Source organism: Rana temporaria, chromosome 8 (assembly GCF_905171775.1).
Source record: "Rana temporaria chromosome 8, aRanTem1.1, whole genome shotgun sequence".
In the NCBI taxonomy this organism is placed as follows: domain Eukaryota; kingdom Metazoa; phylum Chordata; class Amphibia; order Anura; family Ranidae; genus Rana; species Rana temporaria.
The window spans coordinates 168,650,414-168,665,142 of record NC_053496.1 but is presented as its reverse complement, the minus strand read 5'-3'; the positions used below and the strand labels follow the sequence as shown (position 1 = coordinate 168,665,142).

The following is a 14,729-nucleotide window of genomic DNA, read 5'->3' as shown; positions in this document are numbered from 1 at the left end:
ATCCAGGCTCATTCTTTAAATTCCCTGTGTATTGGAGGATGTTAAAAAAAGAGCCAGGAGGCCGTCCGAGCGCAGCGAGGACGTGAGGCCGACTGGCCACTTTCCTCTAAGTCCACGTCGCCCTGGATGCCGGCCGCCGTTCGGGGATTTCCGTCAGCAAGTTTGCACCTGCGCAGTGCTTGAAGGAACTTTCCCGATGGCTGGAACCATCTCTGCGCCTCAGTTCGCGCATGCGCTGGAACTTCCGTGATACCTGGAACCAGCACGGCAGATCACCGGCCGTAAACTTGGCACACATGTAGCCCCACCCTTACTCTGTAAGTGTACAAAGTTTGTTGTCTGGGGAACCTACGGCTGGGGAGCACCGATTTTTCAAACCTGGGCACCCCTTCCATAAACTCCCATGTTAAACGTCAGTCTAGTCATGGGCACAGGGAGGCATGCAGATGGAAACCCTAGGCTTATACTCGAGTCAATTAGCCAGATTCAGCAAGACTGGCATAACTTTGAGGCGGCGTAGCGTATCACATTTACGCTACGCCTCCGTAAGTCAGAGAGGCAAGTGCTGTATTCACAAAGCACTTGCCTCCTAAGTTACGGTGGCATAGCGTAAATGGGCCGGCCTAAGCGTGCCTAATTCAAATGTGCAACAGGGGGGCGTGTTTTATTTAAATGACTGGTGACCCGACGTAATTGATGTTTTTTACGAACGGCGCATGCCGTGAAAGAATCCCAGTGCGCATGCGTCGGATAGAATGCCTAAGATACGTCGAACACTGCCTACGACGTGACGTAACTTACGCACAGCCCTATTCGCGTACGACTTATGCAAACGACGTAAAAAGATAGGCCTGTTCCGACGTCCATACCTTGCATGGGCTGCGCCAACGAGGGAGCAGCTTTATCTTTACGCCGGCGTATCTCTTACGTAAACGGCGTAACTAATTGCGACAGGCGCACGTTCGTTCGTGAATCGACGTATCTTGCTCATTTGCATATTCTACGCCAAACTCAACGGAAGCGCCACCTAACAGCCAGCGTAAATATGCACCCTAAGATACGACGGCGTAGGAGACTTACGCCGCTCGTATCTTAGCCTAATTTAAGCGTATCTGGTTTCCAGAATACGCTTAAATTTACGACGGCGTAGATTCAGAGTTACGACGGCGTAACTGTATCTGAATCTAGCTATATAAGTTTTCCCATTTTTTTTTTTTTTGTGGTAAAATTAGGTGTCTCGGCTTATACTCCAGTATATACGGTAATATCAAGCAGGGAAAGGTAGTCGCACATCGCAGCACAACCCTGGGAGGAGGTGCTTGACAGCCTCAGCCTGGGCTCCAACCAGGCCAGGCCCCCTCAACGTGTTTCATGCCACCCCAGAGCTAAATCGGGGTGGAGTGAAACACGTTGGAGACCGGACTCAGGCTGTCATACTTTTCGGTGCGACTTTTAGGACTTCCTTTCCTTACTGGATTGGATGCTTTGAATTGGGGCAAACTCGGTCCCTGTCAGCACTCCTAGTGGTTTATCATGCAAGAAGACCTGGCGGAGCCTTGAGCAGCACCTTTAATTTTTGTTGTGGATCTATACAGGTATGCCACTGACTCAAGGGCGTAGTGGTGTGCAAATGGGACCCACTGTTTGGTGCACTGGCAAAATAAAGGTACATTCTTTTATACTCCTCCTTGTGCCAATGTCTGTGTAATATATAAGCACTTTTGAGCTGATATACCAAATTTGGAAGCAAGCCAGAAACTGGACATCACCCTGAAGTTGAATATATGGATGTGTCCACACACGCTTAACCACTTAAGCCCCGGACCATTTTGTTGCTAAATGCCCAGGCCAGGTTTTGCGATTCGGCACTGCGTCGCTTTAACAGACAATTGCGCGGTCGTGCGATGTGGCTCCCAAACAAAATTGGCGTCCTTTTTTCCCCACAAATAGAGCTTTCTTTTGGTGGTATTTGATCACCTCTGCGGTTTTTATTTTTTGCGCTATAAACAAAAATAGAGCGACAATTTTGAAAAAAATGCTATATTTTTTACTTTTTGCTATAATAAATATCCCCCAAAAACATATATAAAATTATTTTTTTTCCCTCAGTTTAGGCCGATACGTATTCTTCTACCTAATTTTGGTAAAAAAAAAATCGCAATAAGCGTTTATCGATTGGTGTCATTGGGAGGAACTGTGCCCCATTGTTGTCAGTGGGAGGAATAATGCTCCATCATTGGTGTAGGTGGATGGTGCCCCAAAGGTAGGATAAAAGCAAGCAAAGGGTCGCATCTGGCCCCCAGCGGACAGTTTGGAGACCACCGGTTTAGGAGATATTCACTGTACCTACAGGTAAGCCTTATTTATAGGCTTACCAATAGATACAAGTTAAAAACCGGATAACTCTGTTTCCGGGAGTCTTTCAGGACATTGCATGAATCTATCTCTTGTCGCCGCTGCCGCCCCCTATTTGGGTGTTCGGCCCCTTGTCGGGTGCCAGGCATCTGAATTACAGTGGCGTTTTTTTTTTTTGGAAGTGCATGATTAGAGCTGTCGGCTCTAATAGGCTTCCAAATTGGTAAACAGCGGGCGCACTGCTGTGCGTTCGCCGTTTACACAGTGTTGTGTAAATAAATCGCTTCCCTAACACTGATCCATCTCTTAGCGAATCAGGTGCTCGGGCCTGTTTACCATGTTATCTGATTGGCTGAAGCGACAGGCGCTGTGATTGGACGCCTATCAGGCATCAAATCCTAGCAGAGGACAGGAGAAGACATGGAGGACTCGGAGCGTGGAGGACAGCACCGAGACAGGTAAGTGCCAGGCGGGGGGCACACTGGCAGCATTTGATGGGGCACTCTGGCGGCAATTGATGGGGCACACATGTAGCAATTGATGGGGCACACTGGCAGCAAGTGATGGGGCACGCAGGTAGCAATTGATGGGGCATGCAGGTAGCAATTGATGGGGCACGCAGGTAGCAATTGATGGGGCACGCAGGTAGCAAGTGATGGGGCACACTGGCAGCAAGTGATGGGGCACAGTAGCTGCGTTTGATGGCACAGTGGCGGTAATTTATAGGCATTTTTTTCAGTTTGTTTGCGCCCCCCCCCACAAAAAAAATGTGAGCACCAGCCGCCACTGCTCTGCACTCTCTCTGACCTTTAAAAAGACTCTCACCTTCACTGAACAAGCCAGCATGCCAAGACCTCCTTAACCAGTGCCAGCGGGCATTCTGCCCTCCTGATGCCTCTTTAAAGCTTTCAAGTGTCACCTCCAAGTCTTACTATGCCACTGCCTGCCCCAGCTGCTATAACCAAATCTTGGTTAGCCAGGTCTGCCCCCTACTGTCTATGACAGTGCAGAAAACAGGATGAGGATACAGTAGCCACACACACACAATTAGCAATCACCACCGTTGGGAATCCTGAGAACAGTCTGAAGTTGATTAGCTTACCTGCACATCTGGGGAACCAAGGGTGGCACTGTCGGGAAAGACAGCCCTGAGCTCACCCAAGTACCTCCCACCCCTCTAGATTACAAAGCAGGCACTGCAAGCCAGTGTTCCACTTTCAGCCGGTCGTATGGCCTCATGACTAAACCCAATTAGGGTGCCCACATGTCCCGGATTGCCCGGGACTGTCCCTTAATTGACATGTCTGTCCCTGGTCCCGGGCAACTTCATTCCGGGACAATACAATGTCCCGGAAAGAAATAGAGGACACAGCCACCCCCTACTAACTAATAACTAAATTTCCGGAACTGGTTTGCTAGGGCCGGCGCTGCCTGGCATCTTGCAACCAGTGACAATTTACTCTTAGACAGTGAGACTGGGAGCGAGGCCTGTGCCTAGTGCCGCACTGCTGTCCCCACCCACCTCGGCACCTCCTCCTTCTCCGGCACCCAGCCACAAGCAGCAAGGACTGGTGTGATCTTCACTCTCCAGATAGTGACGCCACTCCTTTCCTTCTACATACGTGGCTCATGCAGAGGGAGTGACAGCAGCACTGCATCTGGTGGCAGGCTAGGGGTGACAAGTGGCACTGCATCTGGTGGCAAGTGGCACATTCACCTGACAAAAAACCCGCCGCCTAATTTCCCATCAACCCCGAGACTACATTTCCCCACCATTTTTGGGGAAGGTGAGGGGGGTGTCCCTGAATGGTAGTGTGGAAATGTGGTCACCCTAAACTAGGGTTGTCCCAAAACGGATACTAGTATCGGTATCGGGACCGATACAGAGTATTTGCGGGAGTACTTGTACTCCCGCAAATGCCCCCGATGCCTGGCCGAATACTCAGTACCCCCCACCCCCCCGCCGCTTGGTTAATACGGGCGGGGAACATTACAGCTTTCATTTGAATAGCTGTATTGTTTCCCGCCGCGCCGCATATAGACACTCCCCCTTGCTCGGGATTGGACGGGTGATCTGTCCAATCCCGAGCAAGGGGGAGTGTCTATATGCGGCACAGCGGGAAACACTACAGCTATTCAAATGAAAGCTGTAATGTTCCCGCCCGTATTAACTAAGCGGCGGCGCGGCAGCATCTATAGGGGACATGGCTGCTTATATGGGCGGGAGATGGCTGCTTATATGGGGGGGGACATGGCTGCATATATGGGGGGGACATGGCTGCATATATGGGGGGGACATGGCTGCATATATGGGGGATATGGCTGCATATATGGGGGACATGGCTGCATATATGGGGGGGACATGGCTGCATATATGGGGGGACATGGCTGCATATATGGGGGGGACATGGCTGCATATATGGGGGGGACATGGCTGCATATATGGGGGGGACATGGCTGCATATATGGGGGGGACATGGCTGCATATATGGGGGGACATGGCTGCATATGGGGGGGGCATGGCTGCATTTATGGGGGGACATGGCTGCATTTGTGGGGGGACATGGCTGCATTTGGGGACACATTTAAAAAAAAAGTATCGGTATTCGGTATCGGCGAGTACTTGAAAAAAAGTATCGGTACTTGTACTCGGTCCTAAAAAAAGTGGTATCGGGACAACCCTACCCTAAACCCAATGGGTGGGGCGAAACACGTTGGAACGTGGACGGGACGGAGCTGGGCTAAGGCTGCTTTTACTTAAGCGATTGTCAGGTTTGCTGGTGTACGGCGCTTGGGACATTTCTCTTTTTAGAAAGTTATAAGTAACCAAAACGTAACAATTGTGCGCACTCTAAAGGAATAAATAAAATAAATAAAGGGTATCTTTATATATCTTCTACGAGTCTTACTTTTAAAGTCACGACCCTTGTACAAAACGTCAAACCATTTTAGGCCTTAGGTGAACCCGCTGATGGCTAAAAAGATAAGCTCTCCGGCTGAAACACTTCCCGCACTCTGGACAGCAGAACTGCTTCTGGCCCGCGTGGGTCGACTCGTGGCTGACCAGAGCCCTCTTCACGGCAAAGCGCTTCCCGCACTCCGTACATACGTAGGGCTTCTCCCCCGTGTGCTGCCTTTCGTGTTCCACGAGGTGCGATTTTTGGGCAAAGCACCTCCCGCACAACGGGCAGGAAAAAGTATTTTCGTTGTTGTGAATCCTCTGATGTCGGACAAGAGATATTTTATGGCCGAAGCGTTTGCCGCATTCGGAACAGGAGTAAGGCTTCTCCCAAGTGTGCATGAGTTGCCTGTGTCTGTCGAGGCTCGACTGTTTACTGAAGCATTTCCCGCACTCCGAACACAGGAATGCCTGATCTTCTCCTTCAGGTACACGATGGGTAAGAGGGGTGGTGAGCCTCCCTTCATACGTATATGGTGGAAAGGGCTCAATGGCACTGTGCCATTCCTGATGAAGATTCCGGGAAGTAGGGTTCACCAAAGTGTAATCTGCTGCCATGGCATAATCTTTTATTTTACCGTCTGGAGCGATAAAAGGAAGTTTCTTCTTTTTGCACCTCTTGTATCTTCGATCTGGAATGAGGGAAAAATAGTTACATTTGAAGTAGTATTAAACCCTATATATAAAAAAGGAGATTCGCTGGAAATACATTTAACCACTTAAGACCCGGACCTTTAGGCAGCTAAAGGACCCGGCCAGGTTTTGCGATTTGGCACTGCGTCGCTTTAACTGACAATTGCGCCGTCGTGCGACGTGGCTCCCAAACAAAATTGGCGTCCTTTTTTCCCCACAAGTAGAGCTTTCTTTTGGTGGTATTTGATCACCTCTGCGGTTTTTATTTTTTGCGCTATAAACAAAAATAGAGCGACAGTTTTGAAAAAAATGCAATATTTTTTACTTTTTTGCTATAATAAATATCCCCCAAAAATACATAAAAAAAAAATTTTTTTCCTCAGTTTAGGCCGATACGTATTCTTCTACCTATTTTTGGTAAAAAAAATATCGCAATAAGCGTTTATCGGTTGGTTTGCGCAAAATTTATAGCGTTTACAAAATAGGGGATAGTTGTATTGCATTTTTTTTTTTCCAAAATGTTTTATTTGTAAAGAAGTGGAGGGGCCGGTCCGAGCCGGACCACAACATATACATACAGTCCAACAGAGTCATTAATATCAATACATGAACATAGGGAGACAGTAATACAACGTAACGGTAAGGCTTCTCACTCGGCTCTTATCAGTAACTGGTCTCTGTAGGGTCCCTGCCTTCCAAGGATGCCTAAAAGCCTGGGAGCCATAACTATTCCCCCGTATTCTACTCTGGGCAGTCCCGACAGGTCATCTCTGTTTTTTTTTTCCCCCTTTTAGTGGGCGTACCCGTCTATATGTGGATATGGATCAAGATTAAGGGCCCGGGAGGACCAGCCTCCTCCTCCATTTTCCGAGTTTTCTGCAAGGGAATGGGGTGGAGGCTTAGTGGGGGTGAAGGGGGAGAGATGGGGAGAAGTAGAGGGAAGAGAAGGGAGGAGAGAGGGAGGGGGGGTGCTGCGCAGGCATGGGTGTCCCAAAGCGCCCTTCACGGGCGTTAGTTGCATAGTGGGCTTCTGAGGGTCGATAAATTATTAATGTTTCTCATGTCTCAAGGCAGAGGTCAGTCCTGCTCTCTTAGGGACTGTCCCTCTTCCGAATATTTAAACATATTCCAGATCTGCCAGGTTTTGGTATACGTTTCCTGCCTTTGTTGGCCAGAGAGGACTAGATCCTCCATGAAGCTGATCTCGTCCACCTTCTTAAGCCAGAGTGCTGTTGTTGGCGGATGGGGGGGATTTCCAGTGAAGGGGTACGCATGCCCTTGCCGCGTCCAAGAGATGGCGGATTATCGATTTTTTATAGGCTCCGGCCGGCATTTCTGTCGCATGGAGCAAGAAGTACGCTGGGTCATCCGGTACCGTACTCTCTGTAAATTTCTGGACAATGCGGCGCACCCCTTCCCAGAACCCCCTGATCCGGGGACAGGACCAGAAAACATGCAGGATTGTACCTCTATCTTGTTTGCATCTCCAACAACTGGGGTCGGAGGTAGGGAAGATTTTGTTCAGGAGATCCGGGATCTTATACCACCGCGTCAGGATCTTATAATTCGTCTCCTGCGTTCTGGAGCAAATGGAGGATTTGTGGGTAAATCTAAGTATGTTTTGCGTTTTGGAGGGGGAGAATTGAACGTTTAAATCCCTCTCCCACTTAGCGAGGGCCGGGATCTGGTGTCCGTTAGGGGGGGTATTTAGCAAGGAATACAGCAAGGATAGTGCATGTGGGAGCGGGCCAGATTCAGTGCAAAGGTCCTCTAAGGTCGTTTGAGTGGTCTGTGTTTCCGCACCGGGGGGTGGGAGGCCACTTAGAAAGTGGCTCAGTTGGTTCGCTTTTAGGAAGTCAAGTCTATACGTCCCGCCGGGGTCTGCGAGCTCCACCACCGATTTCCATTTCCCCTGAGTGCTAAAGTGTGATGCCTGGAAGAGCCCAGCCCTGCCAAGGTCCGTTTTATTGCATTTTTATAATTTTTTTTTTTTTTTTTACTACTAATGGCGGCGATCAGCGATTTTTTTTTGTGACTGCGACATTATGGCGGACACTTCGGACAATTTTGACACATTTTTGGGACCATTGTCATTTTCACAGCAAAAAATGCATTTAAAATGCATTGTTTACTGTGAAAATGACAATTGCAGTTTGGGAGTTAACCACAAGGGGGCGCTGATGGGGTTATGTATGACCTAATATGTGTTTACAACTGTAGGGGGGTGTGGCTGTAGGTGTGACATCATCGATTGTGTCTCCCTATAAAAGGGAACACACGATCGATGCAGCCGCCACAGTGAAGAACGGGGAAGCCGTGTTTACATACAGCTCTCCCCGTTCTTCAGCTCCGGGGACCGATCACGGGACTCCAGCGGCGATCGGGTCCGCGGGTCCCGGAGCTTCGGACCGGGTCGCGGGCTCGCGACCCACGGCTGGGTACTAGCACAGGACGTACCTGTACGTGCATGTGCCCAGCCGTGCCATTCTGCCTACGTATATGTAAATAAACCCAAAAGCAAAGGTTTATTATATTGCAGCTTACCAATTCTTAGATGGGATAGCTGCATTAGTTTCCTTTTTTTGGCTTTCTTCTCTTTTCATCTGGTGATCCTGCCAGCAAGCCAGTTTTCCAAAAGCAAAAGCTCTCCAGCAGAATGTATCAGTTTACATGGATAAGACAAACCACTTACCACTGGCAGGGGTGATTAAAATGATCAGCTTTTATTTATTCATGCAAAACCTTTATCCCAGAAGGAAAAAAAATATGTGTTAGTGTATCTAAAATCTGCAAGTACATCTAACACTCCCCTCCCCCCCAGACTGATAATGGTGTGGGGGTTCTAATTAGAGGGAAGGAGATGGCAGTGAAAACAGACAGGGGAAGCTCCATTAGCATTGCTGGTTGTCTTGTCATACCAACGGCCACTACAAAATGGCGCCAGATTCCAGAAGGAAGCATAGGCCTGCAGAAGGCCGCGGCCTCAATTACCGGGGCTACGTGCCCCAGCGCGATCGTGCGCCCCCGCCGCGCTGAGACACAGAATACCCTAGCTATGCTGTCCCTGCCGCCAGGTCACTAATTCTAGTCGCAATTGCGACCTGGCGCCCGGGGGTTTGTTGAACCCCGATATACACTATATTGTCAAAAGTATTGGGACACCTGCCTTTACACCCACATGAACTTTATTAGAAAAAAATAAAAACGACATTACAGCGCAACCACATCTTCTGTCATAGATTCCATTTACAAGCAGTACATTAGACCTGTTAAGCACAGACAATGCTCACTTCTCATCAGCATTAGGTGTGGATAACGTCAGTCCTATACATCACCTATACACCTATACCGTCTTGTTATGTATGAAGAATCATGGAGTAGTTTCTGGATATAAAGCCCTTAAACTGGAACACCTCTGCAATATAGTGGAATATGGGGGTCAGAGAAATACTCCACAAGGCCCCGCTAGACTGCACCCCCACCGCCTGGTGCAACCAGGGCTGGAATGGGACAAAAATGTGGCCCTGGACTTTATCCAGACCGGCTCAGGGCACAACACATCAGGGTACAGGGCACATCAGGGCACGGTACAAAGCTCAGCACATCAGGGCACAGCACATCAGGGTACAGGGCACAGCACATCAGGGCACGGGGCACATAAGGGCCCAACAGGTACAGGGCACAGCACATCAGGGCCCATCACAGCACACCACATTGAGGCACAGCACATCGGGGCACTGGGCACATAGCACATCAGGGCATGGGGCACATCAGGACAGGGGGCACATAGCGCCACAGGGCACATATCATATCAGGGCAGGGGGCACATAGCACATCAGGGCAAATAGCGTATGTAATAAGTTCTCTCTCATGTCTCACTGCGGCTGCTCCCCGCCACCCGCCCCCCGGCAGCCTCTCCTCTCTTCTCGTCCATCCCAGATGAGGTCACAAGCAAATGGGGATGGACGAGAAGAGAGGAGGGGCATCCGGGGAGCAGCCGCAGCGAGACATGACAGAACTTATTACACACGCTTCCTGCCTGCGCTACTCTGCATGCTGGCTAAGTGGCTAAATCCCGATCTACCCATCAAGTGCCAGCTATCGACGATTAATGGGTAAGATCGGAGCGGACCTGCCGACCGGCCCACTGAGCCATCGGCCCACCGGGCAAGTCCCGTTAGTCCCGATGGCCAGTCCATCCCTGGGTGCAACTGCATGTAATATAAAAAAGCATTTTACCATCCGCAAAATGTGCTTCAGGTCCGTGACTCCATGTCTCCTCCACCGTGCCCCACACTCCAGTGAGCTCAACTCCTCATCGTGGCCATTCGCCCAGATCGGGCTTTAACTAGTAAAGCCTTCAACTGCTTGTAACTGCTTGATCTTGTTCCATACCTTTTGCATAAGGACGTAGGTCGGGAATCGTTTATTGGATTTTGCATTAGCCAAGACCTCCAGCCCCATAGCTACATAAGAGGTCCCAGTTGCGTAGCACATAAGGGCCCTAATGGGGTCCAAGTCTAAACTCCTCCCTCCCATGCTGGGCAACTCTATCATGGTACGGGCAATATTCTGCAGCTGAGCCGCTAGGTAGTAAACTAAGTGGTTAGGGAGCGCCAGACCCCTCGCATCTTTAGATTTCTGCAATTGTTCTAGCATAACCCGTGGGGGCTTATCAAGCCATATAAAAGATGGTGTTAATGATTCGGAACACTTTAACCACTTAAGGACCGCCTCCTGCACATTTACGTCGGCAGAATGGCACGGCTGGGCACAAGCACGTACAGGTACGTACTGTTCTAGTACTCAGCCGTGGGTTGCGGGCGCGCGCCTGCGACACGGTCTGAAGCTCCGGGACCCGATCACCGCTGGAGTCCCGCGATCAGTCCCCGGAGCTGAAGAACGAGGAGAGGTGTGTGTAAACACGGCTTCCCCGTTCTTCACTGTGGCGGGGGCATCGATCGTGTGATCCCTTTTACACAATCTATGACGTCACACCTACAGCCACACACCGCTACAGTTAGAAACACATATTAGGTCATACATAACCCCTTCTGCGCCCCCTTGTGGTTAACTCCCAAACTGCAATTGTCATTTTCACAGTAAACAATGCATTTTAAACGCATTTTTTGCTGTGAAAATTACAATGGTCCCAAAAATTGGTCAAAATTGTCCGAAGTGTCCGCCATAATGTCGCAGTCACAAAATAAAATCGCTGATTGCCGCCATTAGTAGTAAAAAAAAAAAAAATTTATAAAAATGCAATACAACTATCCCCTATTTTGTAAACGCTATAACTTTTGCGCAAACCAATCAATAAATGTTTATTGCGATTTTTTTTAACGAAAAATATGTAGAAGAATACGTATCGGCCTAAACTGAGGAAAAAAAAATATTTTTTATATATTTTTGGGGGATATTTATTATAGCAAAAAGTAAAAAATATTAATTTTTTTCAAAATTGTCGCTCTCTTTTTGTTTATAGCGCAAAAACTAAAAACCGCAGAGGTGATCAAATACCACCAAAAGAAAGCTCTATTTGTGGGAAAAAAAGGACGCCAATTTTGTTTGGGAGCCACGTCGCACGACTGCGCAATTGTCAGTTAAAGCGACGCAGTGCCGAATTCGCAAAAAGTGCTCTGGTCTTTGACCAGCAATATGGCCCGGGGGTTAAGTGGTTAAAAACGTCATTTTTTTTACAACCCGAAAAACGGTCGTGTCGCGGCATTAGTGGTAGGATCCATTTGGTTTTTGTGGCTGCTGAATCCTCCACTGGAAGGAGGAGGGGGGAGAAGAAGAGATTGTTGTAGTGACTGAACAAGGAGGATCTGGGACTCTTCTCTGGATTTAGTGTTTATTACTCACCTGTGCTGATCTCTGGAGGGATTCCTTCCACCGCACATGTCTCATCATCCTTTATCTCGTCATCATAAAGATCTTCAACTTTAATAACAGTTAAATCTTCTTTCTATAAGAGATGAAAATGCTTTTACAACATCAACAATGTCTCAAAAATAGTTAAATATACATCTAAGATTAATTATTATTATTATTATTATACAGGATTTATATAGCGCCAACAGTTTGCGCAGCGCTTTACAATTATCACCCACCTCGAAATCCTCAGAGATAACGGAATCTTCATGACTCTTGTTCTCACTGAAATCTTTAGCTTCATCTACCTGATCATCCTCCGAGATGCTGTAGTCCTCCTGTGTGGAGTCCCGGGAATTCAGAGGACGGGGACATCTCTCTGGGGGATTTCTCTTACTGGATCCATCTGTAGGAAACACACACTGACTGAGTACAATTAGGTAGATTCAGGTACATTGGAATAACTTTAGGGCGGCGTAGCCTAGCCTGTTTAGGCTACACCGCCGTAAAATTAGCTAGGCTAGTAGTGATTTTCAATCTACTTGCCTGCTAATCTACGGCGGCGTAGCCTCAAACGAGCGGGCGTAAGGGCCTAATTCAAATGACTTGGAGGGGGGCGTGTATCATGGTAATGAGGCTTGACCTCACGTTTTCTACGTTTTTTGTCACTGCGCATGCGCCGGGCGACTACATTTCCCAGTGCGCATTGCGGCTAAGTACACCATACGGGCCTATTGATTTCGATGTGGACGTAAACTACGTAAATCCCGATTCGCGGACGACTTACGCAAACATTTCGAATTTCGCGGCGGGAACGGCGGCCATACTTAACATTACTATTCCACTAGAGCCTAGCTCTAACTTTAGGCGGCCTATCTCTTACATAAACGGCGTAAAAGTACTGCGTCGGCCTGGCGTTCGTTCGTGAATCGGCGTATCCCCTCATTTACATAATCTACGCCGGCCGCAATGGAAGCGCCATCTAGCGGCCATCAGCAACATTGCAATCTAAGATAGGACGGTGCAAGCCATCCTATCTTAGATATGTTTAAGTGTATCTTTGTTAGAGAATACACTTAAACATAGGTCGGCGCAGATTCAGAATTAGGTCGGCTTATCTGTAGATAAGCCGGCCTAACTCTTTCTGAATCTACCTAATTGTTTCTATGTCTTTATTAGAGGTCGACCGATATGGGTTTTTCTCTGGCCGATGCCGATATTTGGAAATCGGGCGGCCGATGGCCGATATGTGTTGCCGATTTTTGCGGCCGATATTTTAGGCCGATTTTTTTTTCCTCATCTCAAAAAACCTAGGGTGGAGAGGTGGGGTGCAGCCTGTCAGTGCCACATCAGTGCCCACCAGTGCCACCTCATTAGTGCCCACCAGTGCAACCTATCAGTGTCCATCAGTGCCACCTCATCAGTGCCCACCAGTGCAGCCCATCAGTGCCACCAATGCACCAGTGCATCCCATCATTGCCCACCAGTGCATCTCACCAGCGCATATCACCAGTGCATCACATCAGTGCCAACCTGTGCATCACCTCATCAGTGCCAACCAGTGCATCACCGCATCAGTGACAACCAGTGCATCACCTCATCAGTGCCTCACATCAGTGCCTACCAGTACAGCCCAATGTCATTCACTGCCACCTCATGAATGCCCACCAGCGGAGCGCTCCAGGCTCCGTTCCATCTCCTAGCACAAGAAAGCTCCATTCGTCCCTGGCCCTGACGTGCTGCCCCGCCTCTGCCTACAATCCCCAGAATGCAGCGCGGGCCGGTAACTGCCGGCCCGCGCTGCATTCTGGGGTTTTTAGGCAGAGGCAGAGCGCGCAGCACGTCAGGGGACGTTTTTTGTACAGTGGAGGATGTCGGCAGCGGCGGCCGCCGATTGGCTGTTACAGGCCCGCTGGTTGGCTGCAGCGCTGGGTGTACCAAGATGGCTGCGGCTCCGGAGCTAGGATTGCCGCCGCGGTCACAGCATCAGGAAAGGCCGCGGCTTCGGCCTAGCTCCAGAGCCGTGGCACCGCTAGCGGCCATGTTAAATATCGGCCTAATTTGGAAAAAAAAAATCGGCCGATGCCGATTTCTCCAAAACGGCCAAATATCGGCCGATATATCGGTCGACCTCTAGTCTTTATATTAGGGATGGGGATGAGCTTGGGTGCGTTCAGACCCACTTTGATTGAGCCGGCCAGGAAGCCGTCACCTCTACTGAACCAATGATAAATGGCTGAGGCACTTCCCGACCCACAGATGCTCAGCAGAGGTGACAGCTTCCTGGTGGTCTTGGCCATGTAAGTTCGGACTAGGATCTGAAGTCACCAAGGCTCATCCGCAATCAGAGGATGTGTATCTAGGTGGATCCTCAATAAGGATGAGCTCCGGTGTGTTCGCACACTCCATGTGCAGAGCCCGCCAGAAAGTCAGCACGGTGTTGCGCTAATCACAGGCAGGGAGACATTGTCCCGATGCTCGGCTGCAGAGAATGGGAAATGTCTCCCTGCCTGTGATTAGCGCAGCGCCGCGTCGACTTCCTGGCGGGCTCTGCATGTGACGTGTGCGAATACGCCGGAGCTCATCCCTAGTCCTCAATACTCTTCTCTCCTTTACAAGAAATGAAAGTCTCCTCTTATCCGGAGATGTGAGGGGCGGCCGCTTCTCCATCATGACGTCATACACACTGACTGAATACAAAGTACTGCTTAGAGACCTCTTAATAAACAAGGGACAATAAATGCTTGATTGGACGTAACGCGTAAGGGCGGTCAGATCATTGAGTCAGATAATGGGGGATCTAGGTGGAGCCTCCATACTGCTTTCTCCTTTACAAGAAATGAAAGTCTCCTCTTACCCGGAGATGTGAGGGGCGGCCGCTTCTCCATCATGACGTCCTTGTAGAGAT

General features: G+C 49.3%; 2 protein-coding genes across 7 annotated transcripts in view; one reads left to right on the top strand and one right to left on the bottom strand.

Moving 5' to 3' along the window:
* The window catches only part of LOC120909855 (zinc finger protein 436-like), an 865,309-nt gene that overhangs the window by 253,099 nt on the left and 597,481 nt on the right, over nucleotides 1-14,729 (top strand). The window lies entirely within an intron of this gene.
* LOC120909935 (oocyte zinc finger protein XlCOF6.1-like) lies at nucleotides 5,223-14,620 on the bottom strand. The gene is made up of 4 exons (XM_040321753.1): nucleotides 14,461-14,620; nucleotides 12,061-12,227; nucleotides 11,813-11,915; nucleotides 5,223-5,946 (listed from the first exon to the last, which is right to left on the bottom strand). Exons 1-4 carry the CDS (start codon nucleotides 14,492-14,494, stop codon nucleotides 5,294-5,296), a joined length of 957 nt encoding a protein of 318 aa, XP_040177687.1. The 5' UTR covers nucleotides 14,495-14,620; the 3' UTR covers nucleotides 5,223-5,293.

Bases quoted from the DNA above. Each gene is read 5' to 3' on its own strand.
- LOC120909935 (XM_040321753.1), bottom strand. From the start codon at position 14,494: ATGATGGAGAAGCGGCCGCCCCTCACATCTCCGG. The intron at 12,228-14,460 runs ATAAGAGGAGAC...TGTTTCCTACAG, and splicing joins GCCGCCCCTCACATCTCCGG to ATGGATCCAGTAAGAGAAAT. The intron at 11,916-12,060 runs GTGGGTGATAAT...CATCTCTTATAG, and splicing joins TTATCTCTGAGGATTTCGAG to AAAGAAGATTTAACTGTTAT.